This window comes from Mya arenaria, chromosome 15, assembly GCF_026914265.1.
Source record: "Mya arenaria isolate MELC-2E11 chromosome 15, ASM2691426v1".
In the NCBI taxonomy this organism is placed as follows: domain Eukaryota; kingdom Metazoa; phylum Mollusca; class Bivalvia; order Myida; family Myidae; genus Mya; species Mya arenaria.
Window position 1 is genome coordinate 1,891,951 of NC_069136.1, and position 21,725 is coordinate 1,913,675.

General features: G+C 36.9%; 1 protein-coding gene and 1 long non-coding RNA gene across 2 annotated transcripts; one reads left to right on the forward strand and one right to left on the reverse strand.

Moving 5' to 3' along the window:
- Positions 1–3,291: 3,291 nt before the first annotated feature.
- Positions 3,292–5,716, reverse strand: LOC128218771 (uncharacterized). Its single transcript, XM_052926463.1, has 2 exons — positions 5,688–5,716; positions 3,292–4,583 (listed from the first exon to the last, which is right to left on the reverse strand). Exon 2 carries the CDS (start codon positions 4,552–4,554, stop codon positions 3,652–3,654), a length of 903 nt encoding a protein of 300 aa, XP_052782423.1. The 5' UTR covers positions 4,555–4,583; positions 5,688–5,716; the 3' UTR covers positions 3,292–3,651.
- Positions 5,717–14,639: 8,923 nt separating this feature from the next.
- On the forward strand, positions 14,640–21,588 carry LOC128219064 (uncharacterized). Its single transcript, XR_008258543.1, has 4 exons — positions 14,640–15,444; positions 20,021–20,118; positions 20,608–20,684; positions 21,066–21,588. It is a non-coding gene; the product is annotated as an uncharacterized LOC128219064 (long non-coding RNA).
- The last annotated feature ends 137 nt before the right edge of the window (positions 21,589–21,725 follow it).

Consider the following 21,725-nt stretch of genomic DNA (forward strand, 5'->3'; position numbering starts at 1 on the left):
TGAGATTTGTTGTATTGTGTTACATAAAGCACAGCGCGTCGTACAAATCACTGCCATGTAGTACTTTAGTTGGGAAACGGGCAATCGAACTTGCGACCGCTTGGTTGACAGCTAAGCGTTTTACTACTACACCACGGATTCGCCACTAAATGCCTGTTTTCTGCAAATTGATGAACTTACCAATCGCTTTATTTTCGCTACATTATTTTGGGAATAGTGTAATTTCGTTTTCTTAAGTTAACTCGTGAAATTTGCCACAAAGAAAATCACGTGACCATAGATAAAATATCAAAAGTTTAAAGATTGTAAAAGATCTTCAAGTTTAAACATTTTTTTTTTAATTTTAATCGCAAAGCACCTTGACTAATTGAAATTTGATAAAAAAAAAACTTTCTAATCAAGAGAGAAAAAACAACATTAAAAGAAAACATATATAGCTGAAATCCAGCTATAGCCACTCTTCCATGGTGTCATAGATCTATTCTGCTTGTCTGGGGAGCTCACTGCATAGGAGGTTGTTAAATTATAAACCTTATATGTCTAGAGATCAGTGTGAGGTTATGTATGCTGGTTTAAACCTCTATTGAACCCGTGTTTAAGTGAGGGGTGTTTAATAGACCGCTCCAATGCGTTAATCCCATCAATTATTGATAAAGATAATTATGTTGATGCATGTGTGGCCTGTTATTGGTGTTTGTCGTTTTATGTCTTTGATAATTGTCTTTAGGACCCTTTGTATCGAACTCGTATCATGACATGACAGTAGAAATAATTACATAACCCTCTGAAATCATGAAATTGACAATACTGTACAAATACTCCGCCATGTTGTTTTTGTATATAAACCTTATCATTATTGAAACTGGCATTGCAATCTTGAATTCAATTATCAGTATAACACACTTCTATTAAACATACGAAGCGGGATTTACTGATAGTATTCTGTAACACCTGAGCGCTTTGTTTGCCAGCGGACAATTGTTGCAAAAATGGTAGCAAATTGGCAGCTGTCAGTGTAAATCATGTATTGACATTAGAAACATCAAAAGACAATACACGGAAGATTGTACGTAGGCGTGTTGCTTTATTTAAGGAATATCTGGGTGAAAAAAGGGAATTTGATTTGTTTAAAAAAAAAGTGAGTTAAAACGGCAAATGATTTAAATTAAACAGTTTTTGTTCGGTAAAATGAAATAGATTTTGACTGCCTTGAGGATGACAGTGCATATTGCCAACCTACGGAAAATACTATCAACCTCTGCTACGCCTCAATTTCGCCTAGGTCGACAATATGCACTGTCAGCCTAAGGCCTGCCAATAAACATATACTACAGTTTATAGTGCTAAACATTTAACAAATTAGTGTACATATTTATTCAATATCAAATTATGCATACAAAATGCATGTTTGTCAACACGATTGATTCTACTCGCACCAGAATTCCAGCATACAAAGTGATTGCAGGTTCCGTTGAAAATAGTCGACTACGAACCGCTCCAGCGTCCTTTCTGCCTTTCAAAGTGGGCGTGGAAAGACGTTCTTTCGCTCAAGGAGACTGACACTTATACCAGCTTATTAAATCATGAAAAAGTCAATGCAGATAAACGAAGCTTTGGTAGTACATTGGAGTTTTTAGTACTTAATAGTATTTATTGAACAATTTGATTGTTTTGTATATCATTTAGCGAAGTCCTTTAAATAAACTTGATTTAAAAATAGGAACAGTTTAGTACGACGTGGTTTAAAACAAAATGACGAATACCAATGATACATTTATTCAAGATTCTTAGACGTGAGTTCGTAGAATACAAATTGGTAAGAAATGAAAGCTATTTGCATACATAATATATCATGCGTTGGGAGAAAATCCCCTGGCTATTTTGCCCCCAAACGCAAAACTAATACCACAATTTGACAGACTGAGTAAAGAAAGTCCTACCCAAAAGCTTTCAAAAATGTATATACTTTTTTTACAAAACCCACTAAAGCATGTTTTGGTGTTTAAAAATAGTCATTTTGACCATACCAAGACCTTTGACATTTCCATGTGCATCTAATCGTGACCATTTATGAAGCTTTTCACTTTTGTTGACATCCTCACTTCCTTGCCTTATATAAATACATACTAGTATACATATAAACACACACAAAAATACAGATGAGAAAGCATTGACCCTGGCCACTATTTATGATGAGTTCAATTTTAACATGCCTTTATGATTATCCAAATGCAGACATATAGATTGTGGCATCTGTAACACTTAAAAACGCAATTAAAACCAAACATGAAGAAATCGTGTTGTGTAAAAACTCCAATGGCCACAACGTCATCACGGTCTTAAATTTGTAATGAACACACTTACATTAAAGTTTCATATAGCGATACACCGTTATAGCAACGATAAATATGTACGTATGCTAGTCTTTATTAGGACTTTTGAAATAAAAGTTATTCCAAACAAATGACACATGAAGAGGGTGACTTTACAATTCAAAATATACAGCAAGAAAATATCATTTTAAACAATAAAACAAACAGTAATCATTAGACAATGACATTTAAATAAACACATGAAAAGCAAAACGATGAAAAAAACGTTCACTAATGGCAGTCAATTGCGAAACGAGCGCATGAGATGTAACACGATGAGGAAAACGTTCAGCAATGGCAGTCAATTGTCAGACGATCACATGAGATTTTCACGATGAGGAAAACGTTCATCAATGGCAGTCAATTGTCAGACGATCACATGAGATTTTTGCGATGAGGAAACGTTCATCAATGGCAGTCAATTGTCAGACGATCACATGAGATTTTCACGATGAGGAAAACGTTCACCAATGGCAGTCAATTGTCAGACGATCACATGAGATTTTTGCGATGAGGAAACGTTCATCAATGGCAGTCAATTGTCAGACGATCACATGAGATGTTACACGATGAGGAAAACGTTCATCAATGACAGTCAATTGTCAGACGATCACATAAGATGTAACACGTTGAGGAAAACGTTCATCAATGACAGTCAATTGTCAGACGATCACATGAGATGTAACACGATGAGGAAAACGTTCACCAATGGCAGCCAATTGTCAAACGAGCGCATAAGATGTAACACGATGAGGAAAATGTTCACCAATTGCAGTAAATTGTCATATGATCACATGAGATCAAACACGATAAGGAAAACGTTCATCAATGACAGTCAATTGTCAGACGATCACATGAGATGTAACACGATGAGGAAAACGTTCACAAATTGCAGTAAATTGTCATATGATCACATGAGATCAAACACGATGAGCAAAATGTTCATATATGGCAGTCAATTGTCAAACGATTGCATAAGATGAAATACGATGAGGAACACGTTCTCCAATTGAAGTCAATCTTCAAATGATCACATGAAGAGTAACACAAGGAGGAACACGTTCATCAATGGCAGTCAATTGCCAAACGACCGCATGAATAGTAACACATTGAGGGAAACGTTCACTAGTGACAGTCAATTGTCAAACGATAACATGAAATGTAAAATGATGAGAAAAACGATCACCAATGGTAGTCACTTGTCAAAATATCGTATGAGATGTAACACGATGAGGAAAAACGTTCATCAGTAGCAGACACGTCATGATGACTTTACTCATCATCTTGCATGCCGTTTTCGAAGTTTAGTTTTCTGCACGTGTCTGTTTTTGATTGGATATCCTTCATCCCATAGCTCTTCCAGATCTGTAACGCCTGTAAATCGTTTGGCAAATCGCTCCGACCTTCTTTTATGGTGTTCTTTACGTGTTTTAATGATTTCATTTCTTATAATGAGCGAACCAAATAAGGATACTTTTGCATGGGTAAGTGCTTTTCTTGCTTTTTCTTCATTTGTTTCATCAGATATGGTTTCGAAACCGATAACAATATTTCGCTTTGACCTCTGAGCGAAGTCTCGTAAAATATGTCCACACATGTGGGGTAGCTCATCACAGGGCAAAACATACGAATAGATGAGAAAAACTGCATCTTCCATAGTTGAGTATAGGCTTTTGTATTCCATTTCCATATTTGACAAAATGCTTCTTGCGTTATCTTTCACGAACCCATTTGAGAAGTTTCTAATGTAGCTTATGTATTCGTCTTCATCATCCAATGGGTCTTCGTTTTTATTTACGCGGAGTAATCTACACTTAACTTCTCTATCAGGATCAAAAACTCTACATTCGCCGTGGTCATAGAAGTAGTTCCAGGATCCGTTCATGACAACAGCAAACCGTCCATGGTGTACAAATTTTGACCGTCTGACTAATAGTTCAGTATTCGCGAAGGATTCGAAATCATCAATCACCGATTGATCTTCTGATAGAAGCTCGTTTAAAGACACAAGAGCAACAGCAATACAGCGGTATTCAGATTTCCATAATCTGACTTTAGATCCAACATACCTTGCATCATGAACCCTCTTTTTTTCTCTATCAGCAGCGTCCTTCATGGCTACTAGAAAACGTACTATTTTGGCAGGATTTGGTTTTGTGTTAAAAGCTTGCTTTACGTTCATTTTGTATTGATTCGATACGTCGATGCAATCTGGAACGATGATAGAAAAAAAATCAGCTTTGCCATACTAGGCGTTTGGGATTTTTGCAGTTCGGTTATATATTGCCATATATATTGTTTAAATACGGTAGAAACTTGGATAACCTTTATCAATACGGAAGCTAAAATCAGCAAAAGATCAACACATGTTGGGAACTTTCTGAACGACATGTTTAAGCTTATCTGCTTTGGCAATTTTTGCCTCCTTAAGGAAAGTAACGCTGAATATTGAAGATAAAAATAAACGGAGTTGCTGACAACCAAAACTCGCACTTGTTGTGTATTTAACCTTAAAGATGTCCGTTAGTTTACGAAAGTGTTGTTCGTTTTCAATGATATTGGAGGTCCTCAAGTTTGATTGAACAAATTACTCCTGCACCGTAAACAACCTAGTGTTTCTATCACATAAGTTGAAACCCTGTTAAGGCTCCCTTCTGTTTTGTTTCGGTTGGGTTTAACTTCCATGATTTTGAGACAATGCAGTCATTAATTTTAATTTAATTTAGTTTAATGTAATGTTGAACATTGTTTTATATGTTTAAATGACGTTAAATTACAAATCAAGAAAACTATTTAACCATATGGTAACATCCTTATTTATGACATAAAATTGTGTGTACATAACAAGCAGTTAGATTTTATGTTCAATAAATGACTCTCCGAGACCCTTATTGTGTATCGCATATCAAAATGAAACATGTATCTGCCGCCATGTCATGTATGTACATCGATATTGTATATATACCTCATTTCTCATACATTATGGTAAGAGAGAATAAACGCTGTTGGCTTGACTTTGTTTTTTTTAGTTTTTGTTAATTGCAATAAATACTTGGAAAAACATTTGAAATGTGATATCTATTTTTCATAACTGTAAAGTTAAGCTTAAAGCATACTGGGGTTTGTACTACATAGTTAAACCAACACCGTTCAAGCGCATTGTGACATTAAATGTTAACCTTTCTTGCTGGATACCATTCAATAACAATCATAAATTTCTGTAAAACGTACTCCCAAAATTATATCTTTTCCTTATGCTGACATGCATTTATTTGCATATATCTATTACCTTTATGACAAATTTCTTATACTTACAATATAATAGTTCAACCTCTCTATACCTCACAATGAAACGTTTTACTGCATCAGTTCACATTGCAGTAACAATCATTGCCCTTATTTTTGAAAAACGTTTTATACGTTTCAAATTGTGTAACACTTCCACAGAAAAAAAGTAGTGTACTTTCAATTTCGTTTTTTAAAAAAAATAAAAAAATGCACTTATCAGTATTACACGTCATAATCAGCTATGATAAGATATATACTGCGATAACAAGCATTTATTATACTCTAGCGGATAAAAGTAAAAATGTGTCGTCCAAAAAGTAGGGCCTATGTTAAAAACTTCGGTTTAAACAGTTTTTAAAATAAAGGTTTCTTCTGAAATTTGTCCCATGTTTAGTCCGAATACTTTTCCATACACAAATTGGATTTATACGTTAAAACAATAACTACAAGACAAAATCTTTCATTCTATTTTCCGATCAATTCATTGTTCGGCAGTTTCATTTTTTCCGCAAGTATATTAACAAGTTATTTTGCTGTGTTTTTTTAAACATACAAAACATTGACGTCCCAATTTACTGCGGATTCAAAATCGAGCCTCATTAGGTAAACTGTTAAGATAACTACAAACTCATTGTCGTTTATGATTAAGAACCAAAACATAAAAAAGTTTTTTTTTAAAGGGCGTTATACTTTTTACGACTAAACAAAAAATAGTAACTGAAAAAAAGCTTGGACTTGTTAATATTTCCCAATCCCTGGCACCCCAGCGTATCATAACCTATATGATACCCTGGGCAAATCAGCTGTAAAAAAATATCGTACTAATGAATAACTAATGAGGTGAAATCCAGCCGCTTGATTGGTCGCATGCGGTGCGGAAATGGCCGAGAAGTTGTGATCTCGGTTCGAAATAATCCAATGAGATCTCGGCTAACAAATCGTTTTAGGCAGGATATTGTTAAATATGCCGGTGGCTCTTCATAAAGTAGATTCTTTCATTTTTGCTATAGGATATTTCTTTGGTCGGAAAATGCTTATGAATATTCAAGATTTACGAAGTTTCCTTAGCCAATTTGCCCAGGGTATCATAAAGGTTCTGATAGGCTTGGGTGCCGAGGATGATATTTCCCTAGCATGGATATTAGAGATTATGTATATGCCAGGCTCAATTATGACTCTCATATCACTAGTAATCAACAAACGACCAGAATATGTTTGTAAATGGACATTTATTTAATGTCGTAACAACTACATACATCAAGTTGTATACACATGGTACAGGTTGATGACTTATCTGGCAACAAAAACGACACAAGATACCATTGACTAGAAAATATTAGTACATGATAAAGAAGTGTAAACAGCAAAACAACATTATCTACAACATCAAGATTGGAGTGCTTGAAAGTGGCAACAAATACTAACGGCACAAAAAGTTTTTGCACAGACTCATGTATTTTGGAATAATCTAAAGAAATGATTACAGTGACATTTTTTCTGACTATTTTGTATTGAGAGAAAGCTAAGCCATTGAAGTTTCTAGTCAGTTGGCTCAACCAGTATGATCACAGCATAATGCAACAGGGACGATTCAACATTTATCAAAGAAGAACTTTAAATATATAACACGGTACACGTAAACATTTCCTGAAGTATGTATAGTTGTGATTGGAGAGCCGTTCGGTAATTTGTATACTGGGTCAGGTAGTGGTTCTGAGCAACTGAGGTATATTAACGAAAGTCGGAAGGGTAAATCACTGTAAAAATACGGGTAAGGTATATCACTTTGAAAAAAAAAATAGAAAGTAAATATCGGAGAGTGTATCACCACGATAAAGTGGGAAATATAAGTTAACAGTTAGTATCAGAGGCAAGAAACGGTTGATACTAGGACGTGTGTGTGGGGGGTGCGTGTGTGTGTGTGTGTGTGCGGTTGTGCTTTAAACTGGCAAAGGATTCAAACTACAATAAATTGAATTAACACATAGATAGAGGGCGCTATATAAATAGAATATATGTACTAAGAACAATATCATATTGAGTTGACAATAAATACAATGACAAAATTTCTTACTTCCCAGTATTAAAACCATCTAATCAATTTAAGTTTTTTTCAGTCGGCTCAACCAATCTGAAGACTACATTTATAACGCAACGGGGAAGTATAAACATTTATTCAAATAGAACTTATATGTCTAACACGCTGCATGTGAACTGCAAGATAAACAATCAAAATCATGTATAAGGAATGTACTAGCAAAAAATGTACAACAAAAGATCCCATTCAATCCGAAAACTAGCAGTACCAAACCAAGACAATGGTGGTTAACACGTACATAATACTTATATAAATGTGAGAATGTTCAAAATCTACTTGCTCACCGGTCAGAACCGATCACACTGAAATAAGAGTGCCTTGCGATTAATTGTCCAAAATCAGCTTGGTTGGCCAGTCAGATCTGCACACCATTACAAGAAGGGTCGTTTGAAAGGCTTCACCCTGGACCATATCAGTTAGATAAACAAATCTGAACTGAAAATGACTAAATTCACTTTACGCAAGCCTTGTTTAGAAAATTAAAGACAATGATAATAGAGTGGGATAAATGTGTTTCTTGAACGCAGAAGATTTATCATCTACCTAAAGTTTGAATAGTAGTTGTAGATGCGGCCTATATATGGTATGAATGTGGTGTTTATTTAGTGGGGTCAATGCCACACAGGTTAGCACATCATTTGAATCATTTCCGAAAGCATGTAGTTGTGATTTGAGAGCCGTTTGGTAAATTGTTAACTAGACCTGAGCAGTTCAGGTATAGCAGCCCTATATCTGCCATTGGACTTTGCGCCCTTGGTTTTGCATGAAAGATAAATGCTGTCTGTATGAATTTTGTTTGCACGAGAAAGTGCATATCGCCACGACAACGTGAGATAGTTAAGTCACCGTGCAAAACGGGGGAAAGTGCATATCGCCACGATAACCTGAGATAGTTAAGTCACCGTGCAAAACACGGGAAAGTGTATTTCGCCACGATGACGTGAGATAGTTAAGACACCGTGCAAAAGACGGGAAAGTGTATTTCGCCACTATGACGTGAGATAGTTAAGACACCGTGCAAAAGACGGGAAAGTGTATTTCGCCACTATGACGTGAGATAGTTAAGACACCGTGCAAAACACGGGAAAGTGTATTTCGCCACTATGACGTGAGATAGTTAAGACACCGTGCAAAACACGGGAAAGTGTATTTCGCCACTATGACGTGAGATAGTTAAGACACCGTGCAAAACACGGGAAAGTGTATTTCGCCACTATGACGTGAGATAGTTAAGACACCGTGCAAAACACGGGAAAGTGCATATCGCCACGATAACGTAAGATAGTTAAGACACCGTACAAAACACGGGTAAGTGCATATCGCTACGAAAACGTGAGATAGGTAAGTCACCGTGCAAAAACGGGAAAGTGCATATCACCACGATAACGCGAGATAGGTAAGTCACCGTGCAAAAACGGGAAAGTGTATATCACCACGGTAACGCGAGATAGGTAAGTCACCGTACAAAAACGGGAAAGTGTATATCACCACGATAACGCGAGATAGGTAAGTCACCGTGCAAAACACCGGAAAGTGCATATCACCACGATAACGCGAGATAGGTAAGTCACCGTGCAAAACACCGGAAAGTGCATATCACCACGATAACGCGAGATAGGTAAGTCACCGTGCAAAACACGGGAAAGTGTATATCACCACGATAACGCGAGATAGGTAAGACACCGTGCAAAACACGGGAAAGTGTATATCACCACGATAACGCGAGATAGGTAAGTCACCGTGCAAAACACCGGAAAGTGCATATCACCACGATAACGCGAGATAGTTAAGTCACCTTGCAAAACACCGGAAAGTGCATATCACCACGATAACGCGAGATAGGTAAGTCACCGTGCAAAACACGGGTAAGTGCATATCGCCACGATAACGCGAGATAGGTAAGTCGTCGTACAAAAACGGGAAAGTGTATATCACCACGATAACGCGAGATAGGTAAGTCACCGTGCAAAAACGGGAAAGTGTATATCACCACGATAACGCGAGATAGGTAAGTCACCGTGCAAAACACGGGAAAGTGCATATCGCCACGATAACGCGAGATAGTTAAGTCACCGTGCAAAACACGGGAAAGTGCATATCACCACGATAACGCGAGATAGGTAAGTCACCGTGCAAAACAAGGGAAAGTGCATATCGCCACGATAACGCGAGATAGGTAAGTCACCGTGCAAAAACGGGAAAGTGTTTATCGCCACGATAACGCGAGATAAGGTAAGTCACCGTGCAAAACACGGGAAAGTGCATATCGCCACGATAACGTGAGATAGTTACAGCATTTAGCCTTAAAATATGTGAAAACTTCCAAAATTAATTTGCTGACAGCACTTCGCCTTAAATTATGATAAAACTTCCAAAACCAAGGCTTAGAGGTTCGATATATCAACAGCTTGTCTCAAAGTTACTTTCATGATCACAATTCGTCTTAAAGTTGATGAATTATTGTGATATTAATTGAAGAGGTTGGAATGTTATTGTTGCAAATAATCTTAATTTTAAGATAAAAGCTGAAAAATAATGGAGCAAATGGAAGCATTTGAGATTCTTAAACTTCCACGTGTCAGTAAAAACTTCCAATAATTGCTGGTAAGGAAGTTCATACATCAATTTCAAGTTCGTATTGGAAGCCCTGTATACATAAAAATATATCATCATGATAATGTGAGAATCATTTATCACATCGATAACGCGATACTAAAACCGCCGTGAATACATGGGGAAAGATAATACACCGTTGTTTTAACCCAGGAATGTGCATTGTTAGAAATGTACATAAAATAATAATTGTCTACACTTTTTACCCGTAACATGATACCAGTTTATTTCGACTTTATCACAGGCAACCCAGGCAATCTAGATAATAAATTTCTATACAACTGCTTTAGTCAGTGCATTTTAAAGCTGCACTCTAACAGATTAAACTGTTTTATTTGTTTTGTCTTGAAATGAGCCAATGTTTGCGTAAATGTCTGGGAGCCAGTGATATAAGACTGCTGACAAAAGATCTTTTGCAGTTACCATATATACCTTTGAAAATTGATGTTTTATGGCTAAAAGCGTTACTCAAGCTTTAAGAAAATTGAAACTCAGTTAACCAAACAATTTATATCTGTTCTATTGCAAGTCATCTTATATGACTGAATTAAAATTACTGATGCCTAAAATGAGATGATTCTGAGGCCAAAAATGAGATGATTCTGATGCCTAAAATGAGATGATTCTGAGGCCTAAAATGAGATGATTCTGAGGCCTAAAATGAGATGATTCTGAGGCCAAAAAATAAAAGGTCAAAACGGTCAATTTGAGATAGTGCAGCTTTAAAACATTATTACGTAGCAAATGCGAACAAGCAAGGAAGTACATAAACATCAACATATATATATGCAGCAAAATATTGACATATACCGAGAGGTAGCTGCTTCGGACATGGTAAACATAAGTATTGAAGTTAAAATGAGTCTTCCGTTCTACTTGCCATCCATTGTGTAACAACCGTACACTAGTTCACACCGTATCCGTCGATTGCGACTTCTGTTCATTCAGTGAGTGCTTTGAGTTAAACGTTGATGATGTAATAACATAACTAACAATCCGTTAACATGCTTTTCAGACTCACAGTTAAACAAACTAATCAGGTGCTGAACTGTTTTTAACTATTTATATCTTTATCAGATAAACGCAACTCGCCATATATGTCAATTATCGAAGATGATTATGTAATGCATGATAACGATAAAAATATGATTCATATTTTTTAATCAAATCGAAACTGAACATACCAGTTCTTCTTGGTAAATATGTTTGTGTTAAAACCCCATGGACATGTTATGCATGTTATAGATATGATACACTTGCTCATAGCTTCTATGATTAAATTGAGATGCCGAAAATCTCACATAGGCAAACACATTAAATACAGCTTTTGCAAGCATCAGTTTTTACATGCATAACAATGGGAATTTAAATTCGAAACTGTTTCGTTTCAAAACGTTATAATCTGCATAAATTTGTTCTTGTATATCCTTCGTCCAATAGACCTTCCAGATCCATCACACCTTTAAAATGTACCCCAATACTTTCAGTTGTGTCTACTCGGCGTGCCTTTCTATTTCGCGTGAAGTTAGTGGCCTAGCGGTTTAGCGGCGTGAAGTTAGCGATATAGCGGCCTAGCGGCGTGGAGTTAGCGACCTAGCGGCCTAGCGGCGTGAGGTTAACGACATAGCGGCCTAGCGGCGTGAAGTTAGCGACCAAGCGGCCTAGCGGCGTAAAGTTTGCAACCTAGCGACCTAGCGGCGTGAAGTTAGCGACCTAGCGGCCTAGCGGCGTGAAGTTAGCGACATAACGGCCTTGCGACGTGAAGTTTGCGACCTAGCGACCTAGCGGCGTAAAGTTTGCGACCTAGCGACCTAGCGGCGTGAAGTTAGCGACCTAGCGGCGTGAAGTTAGCGACATAACGGCCTAGCGGCGTGAAGTTAGCGACCAAGCGGCCTAGCGGCGTAAAGTTTGCGACCTAGCGACCTAGCGGCGTGAAGTTAGCGACCAAGCGGCCTAGCGGCGTAAAGTTTGCGACCTAGCGACCTAGCGGCGTGAAGTTAGCGACCTAGCGGCGTGAAGTTAGCGACATAACGGCCTAGCGGCGTAAAGTTAGCGACCAAGCGGCCTAGCGGCGTAAAGTTTGCGACCTAGCGGCGTGAAGTTAGCGACCAAGCGGCCTAGCGGCGTAAAGTTTGCGACCTAGAGGCGTGAAGTTAGCGACCAAGCGGCCTAGCGGCGTAAAGTTTGCGACCTAGCGACTTAGCGGCGTAAAGTTTACGACCTAGCTACCTGTTGAAAATCGCTTCTGATTGATTATTTGTGCATTAAAAAAGTAAATCAATCATTGATTTAGAAGAAAACGCATACACAATTGCTATGAAATAGAAATCAATTTAAGGCCGTTATGTTAATGTATGAATAAGAAAACATTGATTTAACATTGTTTCCAAGAAAATGCATGAACAATTCCTTTGAAATAGAGAAAAAAGCTATAGCCGCTAGGGCGCCAAATTCACGCCGCTAGACCGCCAGGCCGCTAGGCCGCTAACTTCACGTACATGTTAAAACTCTGAATCGATCCAGTTAGCGAAGAAGCTGCACTTAAAAGATCTGTTTCCCCAGGTAACTTTTCTTTCCATTGAATATCATAGTGTTTTATTTTTTGTTTTGGGTGTTTCAGAAACAAGATCGTAAAATATCTATGTAAAACTGTGAGAACTTTTAAATAACGTCTGGCAAACTTTTGACCAAATCTAGATTCAAATAAAATATTATGGATTTTGACACAAATGTCTAACAAGAGAGATTACCAATCTAGCATGTGCGTGTACATTTCGTTACATAAGTAAAGTTATTGCCCTTGTTGATTTGTACTGCTCGTTTAATGTATTTGTAAATAACCGACTTAATACTGTTCAGAATATAACCACTCATATAGGTTTTGAAAGCAAAATGTTATGAAAACATTTTTTGCTAATATATTGCGGTCATAGTGCGATGCTTTGGCTCTTATGTAATCAAGCTCTGTTTTGTTTAGCGCAGTGGTTCGTGCACTTGCTTTTCACCAAGGCGACCCGGGTTCGATTCTCGGACTATGGTAATGAAGGTGTATTACCTTAAATTGCAAAACTGCAAATCTTCATACCATTTGTAACATTCCTTATAGTTTAAACTTGATTTGAATAGATTTGTTGTTGTTTTTTACTTGCTCACTAACATATCTTTATTTTTGTAAAACGAATGATAATATAATGTTTTTTAAAACATAAAAAGGGGTTTTTCTGAGTCTGAGTCTTAACCCGGGTTTGAAACTGTTTTTGGCATGGCACCTGGACGCATGTGAGATTGGCTATTGACCAAGCCGGACAAATGGGTTATCTTCGGGTACTCCGCCCCCCCCCCCCCCCCCCCCCCACACACACACACACACAACGTATGACCACACTCGCGCAACATGCGACAGTTATTACAACATCTTCTGTATATAAGTATCTTCCATGGCCGGGGTTAAACGAGGTTTACCGAGTTTCCGCAAAACACCCTGCGCGAGGGTCGGGATGAACCTATCTTACACGAGCGGCTATGGTAGATGCTTTTTCTCCCACCTCAGTTAAACAAAATTAAGTAAAAATGTATTTTTTGCTGGAACTCTTTTGTGCTTAGTGAAAATAATTGCGTACGGATATGCGATAATTCGTGGTTGTCATAGATATTCGCGCAGTGATTCAGAGTATGTAAATGGTCAGATCGGTCTTTAAATAGTTCTAAGTAGAGTAAAGCATTATTTCTTGAAAGGTGTGTGTAAACTGTTTTCTGGTGACATTTAAAGCGAGAAATAATTAACTAGCGTTCTAAATATTGCCACAAGACAAGGTTTCCTTGATGCTACTGACGGTCCAGTCTTCAACAAGGGAGGTTATTACAATGTGATGACCTTTAAAAAGGAGTTCCATACGGGCATTTTATCTTCGCCCGTGGGCAAGATAAGAATATCTAGCATGGTTAAATTATTGGATCTACTTATCTGAGGTGGGAGAAAAGAATTTCTAGCATGGTTAAATTAATGGATCTACTTATCTGAGGTGGGAGAATAACGTGTCCGAGACTCAAAACAGCATTACACCAGAGGTACCCTTACAGTTCAGTATAACGTGTCCGAGACTCAAAACTACACTACACTGGAGGTACCCTTACAGTTCAGTATAACGTGTCCGAGACTCAAAACTACATTACACCAGAAGTACCCTTACAGCTCAGAATAACGTGTCCGAGACTCAAAACTACATCAAACTTGAGGTACAATTTTGCATGCGATTAGGCAAGGGAGTATTAAAGAATAATGTGCGTATTGATGATACGAACCTAAATAAATACACTGCAAAAGCATTAAATTCATTGCGCCTTTACGATATTCATTACTTTTAAATAAATTCTATTCACGATGTATTGAATTGTATGTACACAAACCCTTCAATGGGCACCAATACATTGAATAATTGTGATGGGAAATCGATTGGATCAGAGAAATGGTGTGAAATAATCTTTTATGAACTAGTTGAAAGGAGTATTTCTTTGAAGAAATCGAACTTAGTCACGGTAGTGGAATATATCATAATAAATGTTCGGCCGATGGCCTGGTATCTGTACATGATATTAAAACATTCGATTTAAGAACTCACAAAGAGAAGTAATAATTTCGTGTAAAAATATTGAGCAGAAGTTAGAAGTTTATTTTGTAAAAAGAAACTTTTGTGTGCACACAAGTATAAATGATCGATGAAACACAAGCATGAATGATGGTAATTCATATTTCGTGTACGGACGTTATCGTACACAGGACAAAAATTATTACTTCACAAAAGAAGATGAGAAACTGAAGAAAGGTTACGATATACTGAAAATAAATCATGATGAGCGAAGAGATACGGATTATACTGAAGTTGATCGTGATGGTAGCTTTGGTAGAGAAAGGTCACGGAGATCTCCGATCTCAAGACGAACGCAAATAGAACCTGTTCGGACACCTCCGGGATATATCGATGGACACCGAAGACCTTCTGTAACCGAATCGTATCCTCAATTGGCTCAGCCCGGGCCTCAGGTGACACGTTCGCATGTTTTAGTGGAGCACTGGTAAGCATGAATAATAATAACACCTCCGCGTCTATATGGATACATGTTTGCAATTGTCAATGGGGAATATATACGGATAAATTTTAGTTATGAAAAAAGAAGAAGATTAGTTAATGATATCAACTATTCATATGGATACATGTTTGCAATTGTCAATGGGAAAGTGTATACGGATAAATTTTAGTTTTGGAAAAAAAAAGAAGATTAGTTAATGACATCAACTCTTATTCAACTTTACTTAAGATTTGTCGTCAATAACCGTGTTTATGCGTGTAAAACTTCCAATACGTCATATAAAACGAATAAGCCTGATGTTTAAAACAGGAAATTAAAAAAAATATATTCTCTGTGTTTTTGTATTGACTGGTCGCAGGTCATACGAGTTCGTTATTTTAAAAATTTACTTTCTGTGAAAACGATTTATATACACGCTGTGGTATTAAATAAGCATGTGAGAATTTACGGGCATATTGTGAATAATAGTTTAAATTATGCATTTGATAACAAACATAAGTGCATTAACACGACATTAATTGACAATTTTAAACTGATATAAAATGAAAGTTCAAGGCGTAATTCACACGATTTAAAACAAACATTAATGAAAAGAAGGCCGAAAAATATCAGGCTGAAATGATATCTCGGCCGAATCGACCCGACACCAATAATTTTATCGGTGATAATGCAAGTTACCAGTCTAAATAATTTACGCATGCCGGAGACGACCGAGTAACTACGATCTAGAAAGTTGATTAAACCGTCATAGTTTGGCTATTTCCGTGTTTATTCGGAATGTTAACAATTGTATATATTGCCACATGACTTTATTGAGCCAACTGGGTATCGATATTTTTTACGTGACACAACGATTCAGCATCCTCCTCCATCTTTTTGCGGGGAAAGAAAACGCGAAAACTCACTATGGTAAGAGATGTTTTAGGACATTTTCACCAAGGGCAAACTTTGTTTTCTCCATACAATGGCATGCAATGTACCGCTATGGCTCTAGTTGCATTGTTGGCTTTTTTTTAGTTACGAACACACATGTCCTCATTAACGGCTGTCGATGTAGACTGTATACTGAATGAGGGAAATGTTTCATGAACATCAATAGATATATATTAATATTCAATAAAACCCATTCAGCCGCGTCTTTGATGCCTGACATCAACATTTGTCTTGTTATTCATAGGAATAATACAAGCCTAATTTGATATTGAATTTCATTCTTACTAACCGATGAATCGTGAGTTTTGTTTATGTTAGGATATACTTGCTCTGAAATGTGGTTTATTTTCAGTCGCTTAATCTGCACAGCATTTCGGGATTATCTTCACTACATTTGAGAAATGGAGTAGTCATTCTTCATTGTACGCCTTCAATCGTCTATTACAATGTTCAATATTTGATCATTTAACCTTTGTTGCAATTGGCACTAAAGTGACAAAGTTTACGTAAATGTGTTACTTAAGATATCCACGTAAGCGTCCTTTACACTTTGTAATATATATATATATATATATATTATATATTATATATTAAACCCTACTGTACAAAGCGGTTAACTTCACATCATGAAGCAAATCCGCTGCTGCCTTCCGCGAAGGTTTTTTTTCGAAATTTAAACAAAAGAAAATAATTGGAAACACATGCGTACAATGTGACTTTTAATAAGAAAAATGTTATCTTATAAATGCATTACTTGTGTATTATACTTACGTATGGCTGCATATATTGACATTTTCAGGAATGAAGACTGTGATTGTTTATAATGCATTCCTGGAAATTGTACTGCATGTACTGACAGCCCAAATGGCGCATTCGTTTGTATTTGGAACTGGCAGTGTCTATAAAGAAAATTACTACTATTCTGAAGTTTCGTTAAATTAACATATGACAGTGAATGAAAGCTTGGTTATATACCATCTCACACCAACGGCTATATCCATCTTTCTAGGTTTTGAAGCTGAATGGTTTTTCAATGCAAAACACAGGCTGAACATGCTGGATCTACTCGATCTACTTTTTTGTTTACATTTTCACAGCAATGTTTGTACTCGTTCACCGGATATTGTCTATTTCCTAAATACACAAGGCTACGCTGAACCAAATACTGGTTTTCTTATAAAAAACGTAACTTTTTTCTAACGCTGTTAAATGTTAAGTACATAAGTGGACCTTTTTCCCAATACATGGTTTTAGAGTCTTGACTGACTAGAAACCGGATTTATTTTGCGTGCAAAGAGGTTAAATGACAATAGAATAGGAAATGTATTTAGCGGTGTCAGATCTACATGTATATACCTGGCGTAGTATAGTCGCAAAAATACCACTCCGTACTGAAGACGTTAAAGATCTTGACATATCACGGTACACCCGAGAATAATCTGTTCCAAGTCATGAGAACGTTATGGATTCTAAAATACCTTAGGGAATCCGTGTGAATAATTTGCTCCTATTCGTGAAGACGTAATTGATTACTTCATATCTTAGTCCATCCGTGAAAAATCTGCTACAGGTCGGGAGGACGTTATATATCCTAACATATCTAAGTCCATCCGAGGTTATCCCGCTTTAAGTCGCGGACCTACCATTTATATTAATTTCCTTTAAAATCCGTTTCAATTAAGTATCTATATATATTTATGATAAAATATAATTCGTTACATGTGCACCATGTAAAGCGTTACCAGTATACCGTGTGACACGTTATCTGTATACCATGTAACACGTTACCTGTACATCATGTGATGCGTTTCCTGTATATCGTGTGACACGTTATCTGTATACCATGTAACACGTTATCTGTATACCATGTGATGCGTTTCCTGTATATCGTGTGACACGTTACCTGTATACCATGTAACACGTTACCTGTATAACATGTGATGCGTTTCCTGTATACCGTGTGACACGTTACCTGTATACCATGTAACACGTTACCTGTATAACATGTGATGCGTTTCCTGTATATCATGTGACACGTTATTTGTATACCATGTAACACGTTATCTGTATACCATGTGATGCGTTTTTTGTATACCGTTTGACACGTTATCTGTATATCATGTGATGCTTTACCTGTGTACATTGTGATGCGTTTCTTGTATACCATGTGATGCGTTACAGTATACCATGTGATGCGTTACAGTATACCATGTGATGCGTTACCTGTATACCATGTGATGCGTTACAGTATACCATGTGATGCGTACCTGTATACCATGTGATGCGTACCTGTATACCATGTGATGTGTACCTGTATACCATGTGATGCGTTACAGTATACCATGTGATGTGTACCTGTATACCATGTGATGTGTACCTGTATACCATGTGATGTGTACCTGTATACCATGTGATGCGTTACAGTATACCATGTGATGCGTTACAGTATACCATGTGATGCGTACCTGTATACCATGTGATGCGTTACAGTATACCATGTGATGCGTTACAGTATACCATGTGATGCGTTACAGTATACCATGTGATGCGTTACAGTATACCATGTGATGCGTTACAGTATACCATGTAATGTGATGTGGTGTGTACCTGTATATCATGTGACACGTTACCTGTATATCATGTGAAGCGTTACCTGTATATCATGTGTAGCGTTAACCGTATATCATGTGACACGTTACAGTATATCATGTGAAGCGTTACCTGTATATCATGTGAAGCGTTACCTGTATATCATGTGACACGTTACCTGTATATCATGTGAAGCGTTACCTGTATATCATGTGAAGCGTTACCTGTATATCATGTGAAGCGTTACCTGTATATCATATGACACGTTACCTGTATATCATGTGACACGTAACCTGTATATCATGTGTAGCGTTACCTGTATATCATGTGACACGTTACCTGTATATCATGTGAAGCGTTACCTGTATATTATGTGAAGCGTTACCTGTATATCATATGACACGTTACCTGTATATCATGTGTAGCGTTACCTGTATATCATGTGACACATTACCTGTATATCATGTGAAGCGTTACCTGTATATTATGTGAAGCGTTACCTGTATATCATATGACACGTTACCTGTATATCATGTGTAGCGTTACCTGTATATCATGTGACACATTACCTTTTTTACATGTGACACGTTACCTGTATAGCATGTGTAGCGTTACCTGTATAACATGTGACACGTTACCTGTATATCATGTGACACATTACCTGTATATCATGTGACACGTTACCTGTATATCATGTGAAGCGTTACCTGTATATCATGTGAAGCGTTACCTGTATATCATGTGAAGCGTTACCTGTATACCATGTAACACGTTACCTGTATATCATGTGATGCGTTTCCTGTATACCGTGTGACTCGTTATCTGTATACCATGTAACACGTTATCTGTATACCATGTGGTGCGTTTCCTGTATACCGTTTGACACGTTATCTGTATATCATGTGATGCGTTACCTGTATACCTTGTGATGCGTTACCTGTATACCTTGTGATGCGTAACATGAGTACCATGTGTAACGTTACTTGAATGCCATCGGTTGTGTAACATGAGTACGTGAGATAACTTTATCTGTCTGCAGGTCCGCATGAGTAGGCCAGAGTGTTTGTGACGACCTTCGCCTTGCCATTCAAGATAACTTCAGTGACGTCGCGTTCGAAGAAAAATCAGGCACAATTAGTACGTCACCTTACTCGTATAATCTTTCTCTACGAAAATAGTTTTAATTCCTTATCCAGAGAATAAGACTCAAGAGGTAAAATGTTTTCTGAAGTAAATGACGTCTTTAAGGCTCCGTACACTGATTTATCACAGAACATTTGACCACGTTCAATCCAGTAAAAAAGGAAAAACCAATATGATTTAAAGATAATAAATGTAATATAGACAGATTCTAAGTATATATCAGTTTTATATTTTATATCAGACATGTTCGAGGTGGTTATGGACTTGATTGCTAGACTCATTGAAGGTGTACATGAATTGTATGTCAGCCTCATCTGAAGTGTATATGGAATTTATTTTAGACTCATTGAAAGTTTATATAAATGTCATATTTAACAGCCGCATTTGAGGTAATATACTGACTGCTATTTCCTACACATTCTTACACATGTTGAATGTTGAATTTATTCTTACTTATTATTCGACACATTATTTTTATTTTAGACTCATTTGAAGTGTACGTGAACGGGAAGTTACTGTATTCCCGACTTCGCGATGGTGGTTACCCCTATGAACATGATGTACGTTTAATTCAAATACTGGCTTTAAATTCCATCTCAATTCATCTATAAAAGTACATGTATAATCATACAGGCATATAAAATACTAATGTTGACACACTGTCCTCCTATTGATTAGTTCAAATGATAAGAAGCAATGTTTTTAAAACTTATGCTTTCACTTTCACTCGATGTAGGGTGAAGTTTACGGTTCAATTTGTATGTAGTTGTACATAGCAAATTAATTAATTCAAATCTCCAGTATTACAAATTTAACGGTTATATTACTGATAACGCTTCGTAGCTTTAGACTGCTCGAGTAAACGCTTTGAATCTTTCGTATGCCTTTGACATGTATAGTGCTTTCGAAGCAATTCACCTAACTTATTAATTCCCTTCCAGGTACTTCTAGCTGTGACACGTGCACGGCACGGGGAACATTTCCATGAGCTCAGGGACGGAAAATCCTGTGTCTGCACTGTATTATAACTGAACACATGCAGAAAACACTCCGGGTTAACCACTTTTTAAACTTTATAGTGCATGTACCAAAACGAACAAGTCTTAATGGGTTGTTAGACTTGGAGTTACTGTGGGAAGGGTGCTGTTAGTCGTCACAAACACAATTCTGTTTCAATGTGCCACACGTGTTCATTTCGTCATTAGTGTATGCAGGGTATGGCAAAAACCAGTATACTAGATTGGAAATTCTTCCTGTGATTTTACATAGTTTAAAGTACAGTTTAATACATAGATGTAAACGGAAAACAGTATGCTTTTATTAATGTTTATTTTGCCACCAGATTATAATAAGAAAATTCCGAATCGTATGTCATTTTTATGTAATATTACCTGATAATGTTTACATACTGGGATCTTTCCTGTATTTTTCATTGTATTGCTTTATCAATATATTGATATACTAGCACAGCATCCATTGCATTACCTATCAGATGGTTTTAAATGTTATTTATCGAATAACTTTCTTTTACACACCTATCTATACGTGCTCAATGTATTTCTTTAACAGAAATTAACAATATTACAAACATGCGACTATGA

What these genes read in the sequence shown, in the direction of transcription:
- LOC128218771 (XM_052926463.1), bottom strand. Translation starts at nt 4,554, where the DNA reads ATGAACGTAAAGCAAGCTTTTAACACAAAACCAAATCCTGCCAAAATA.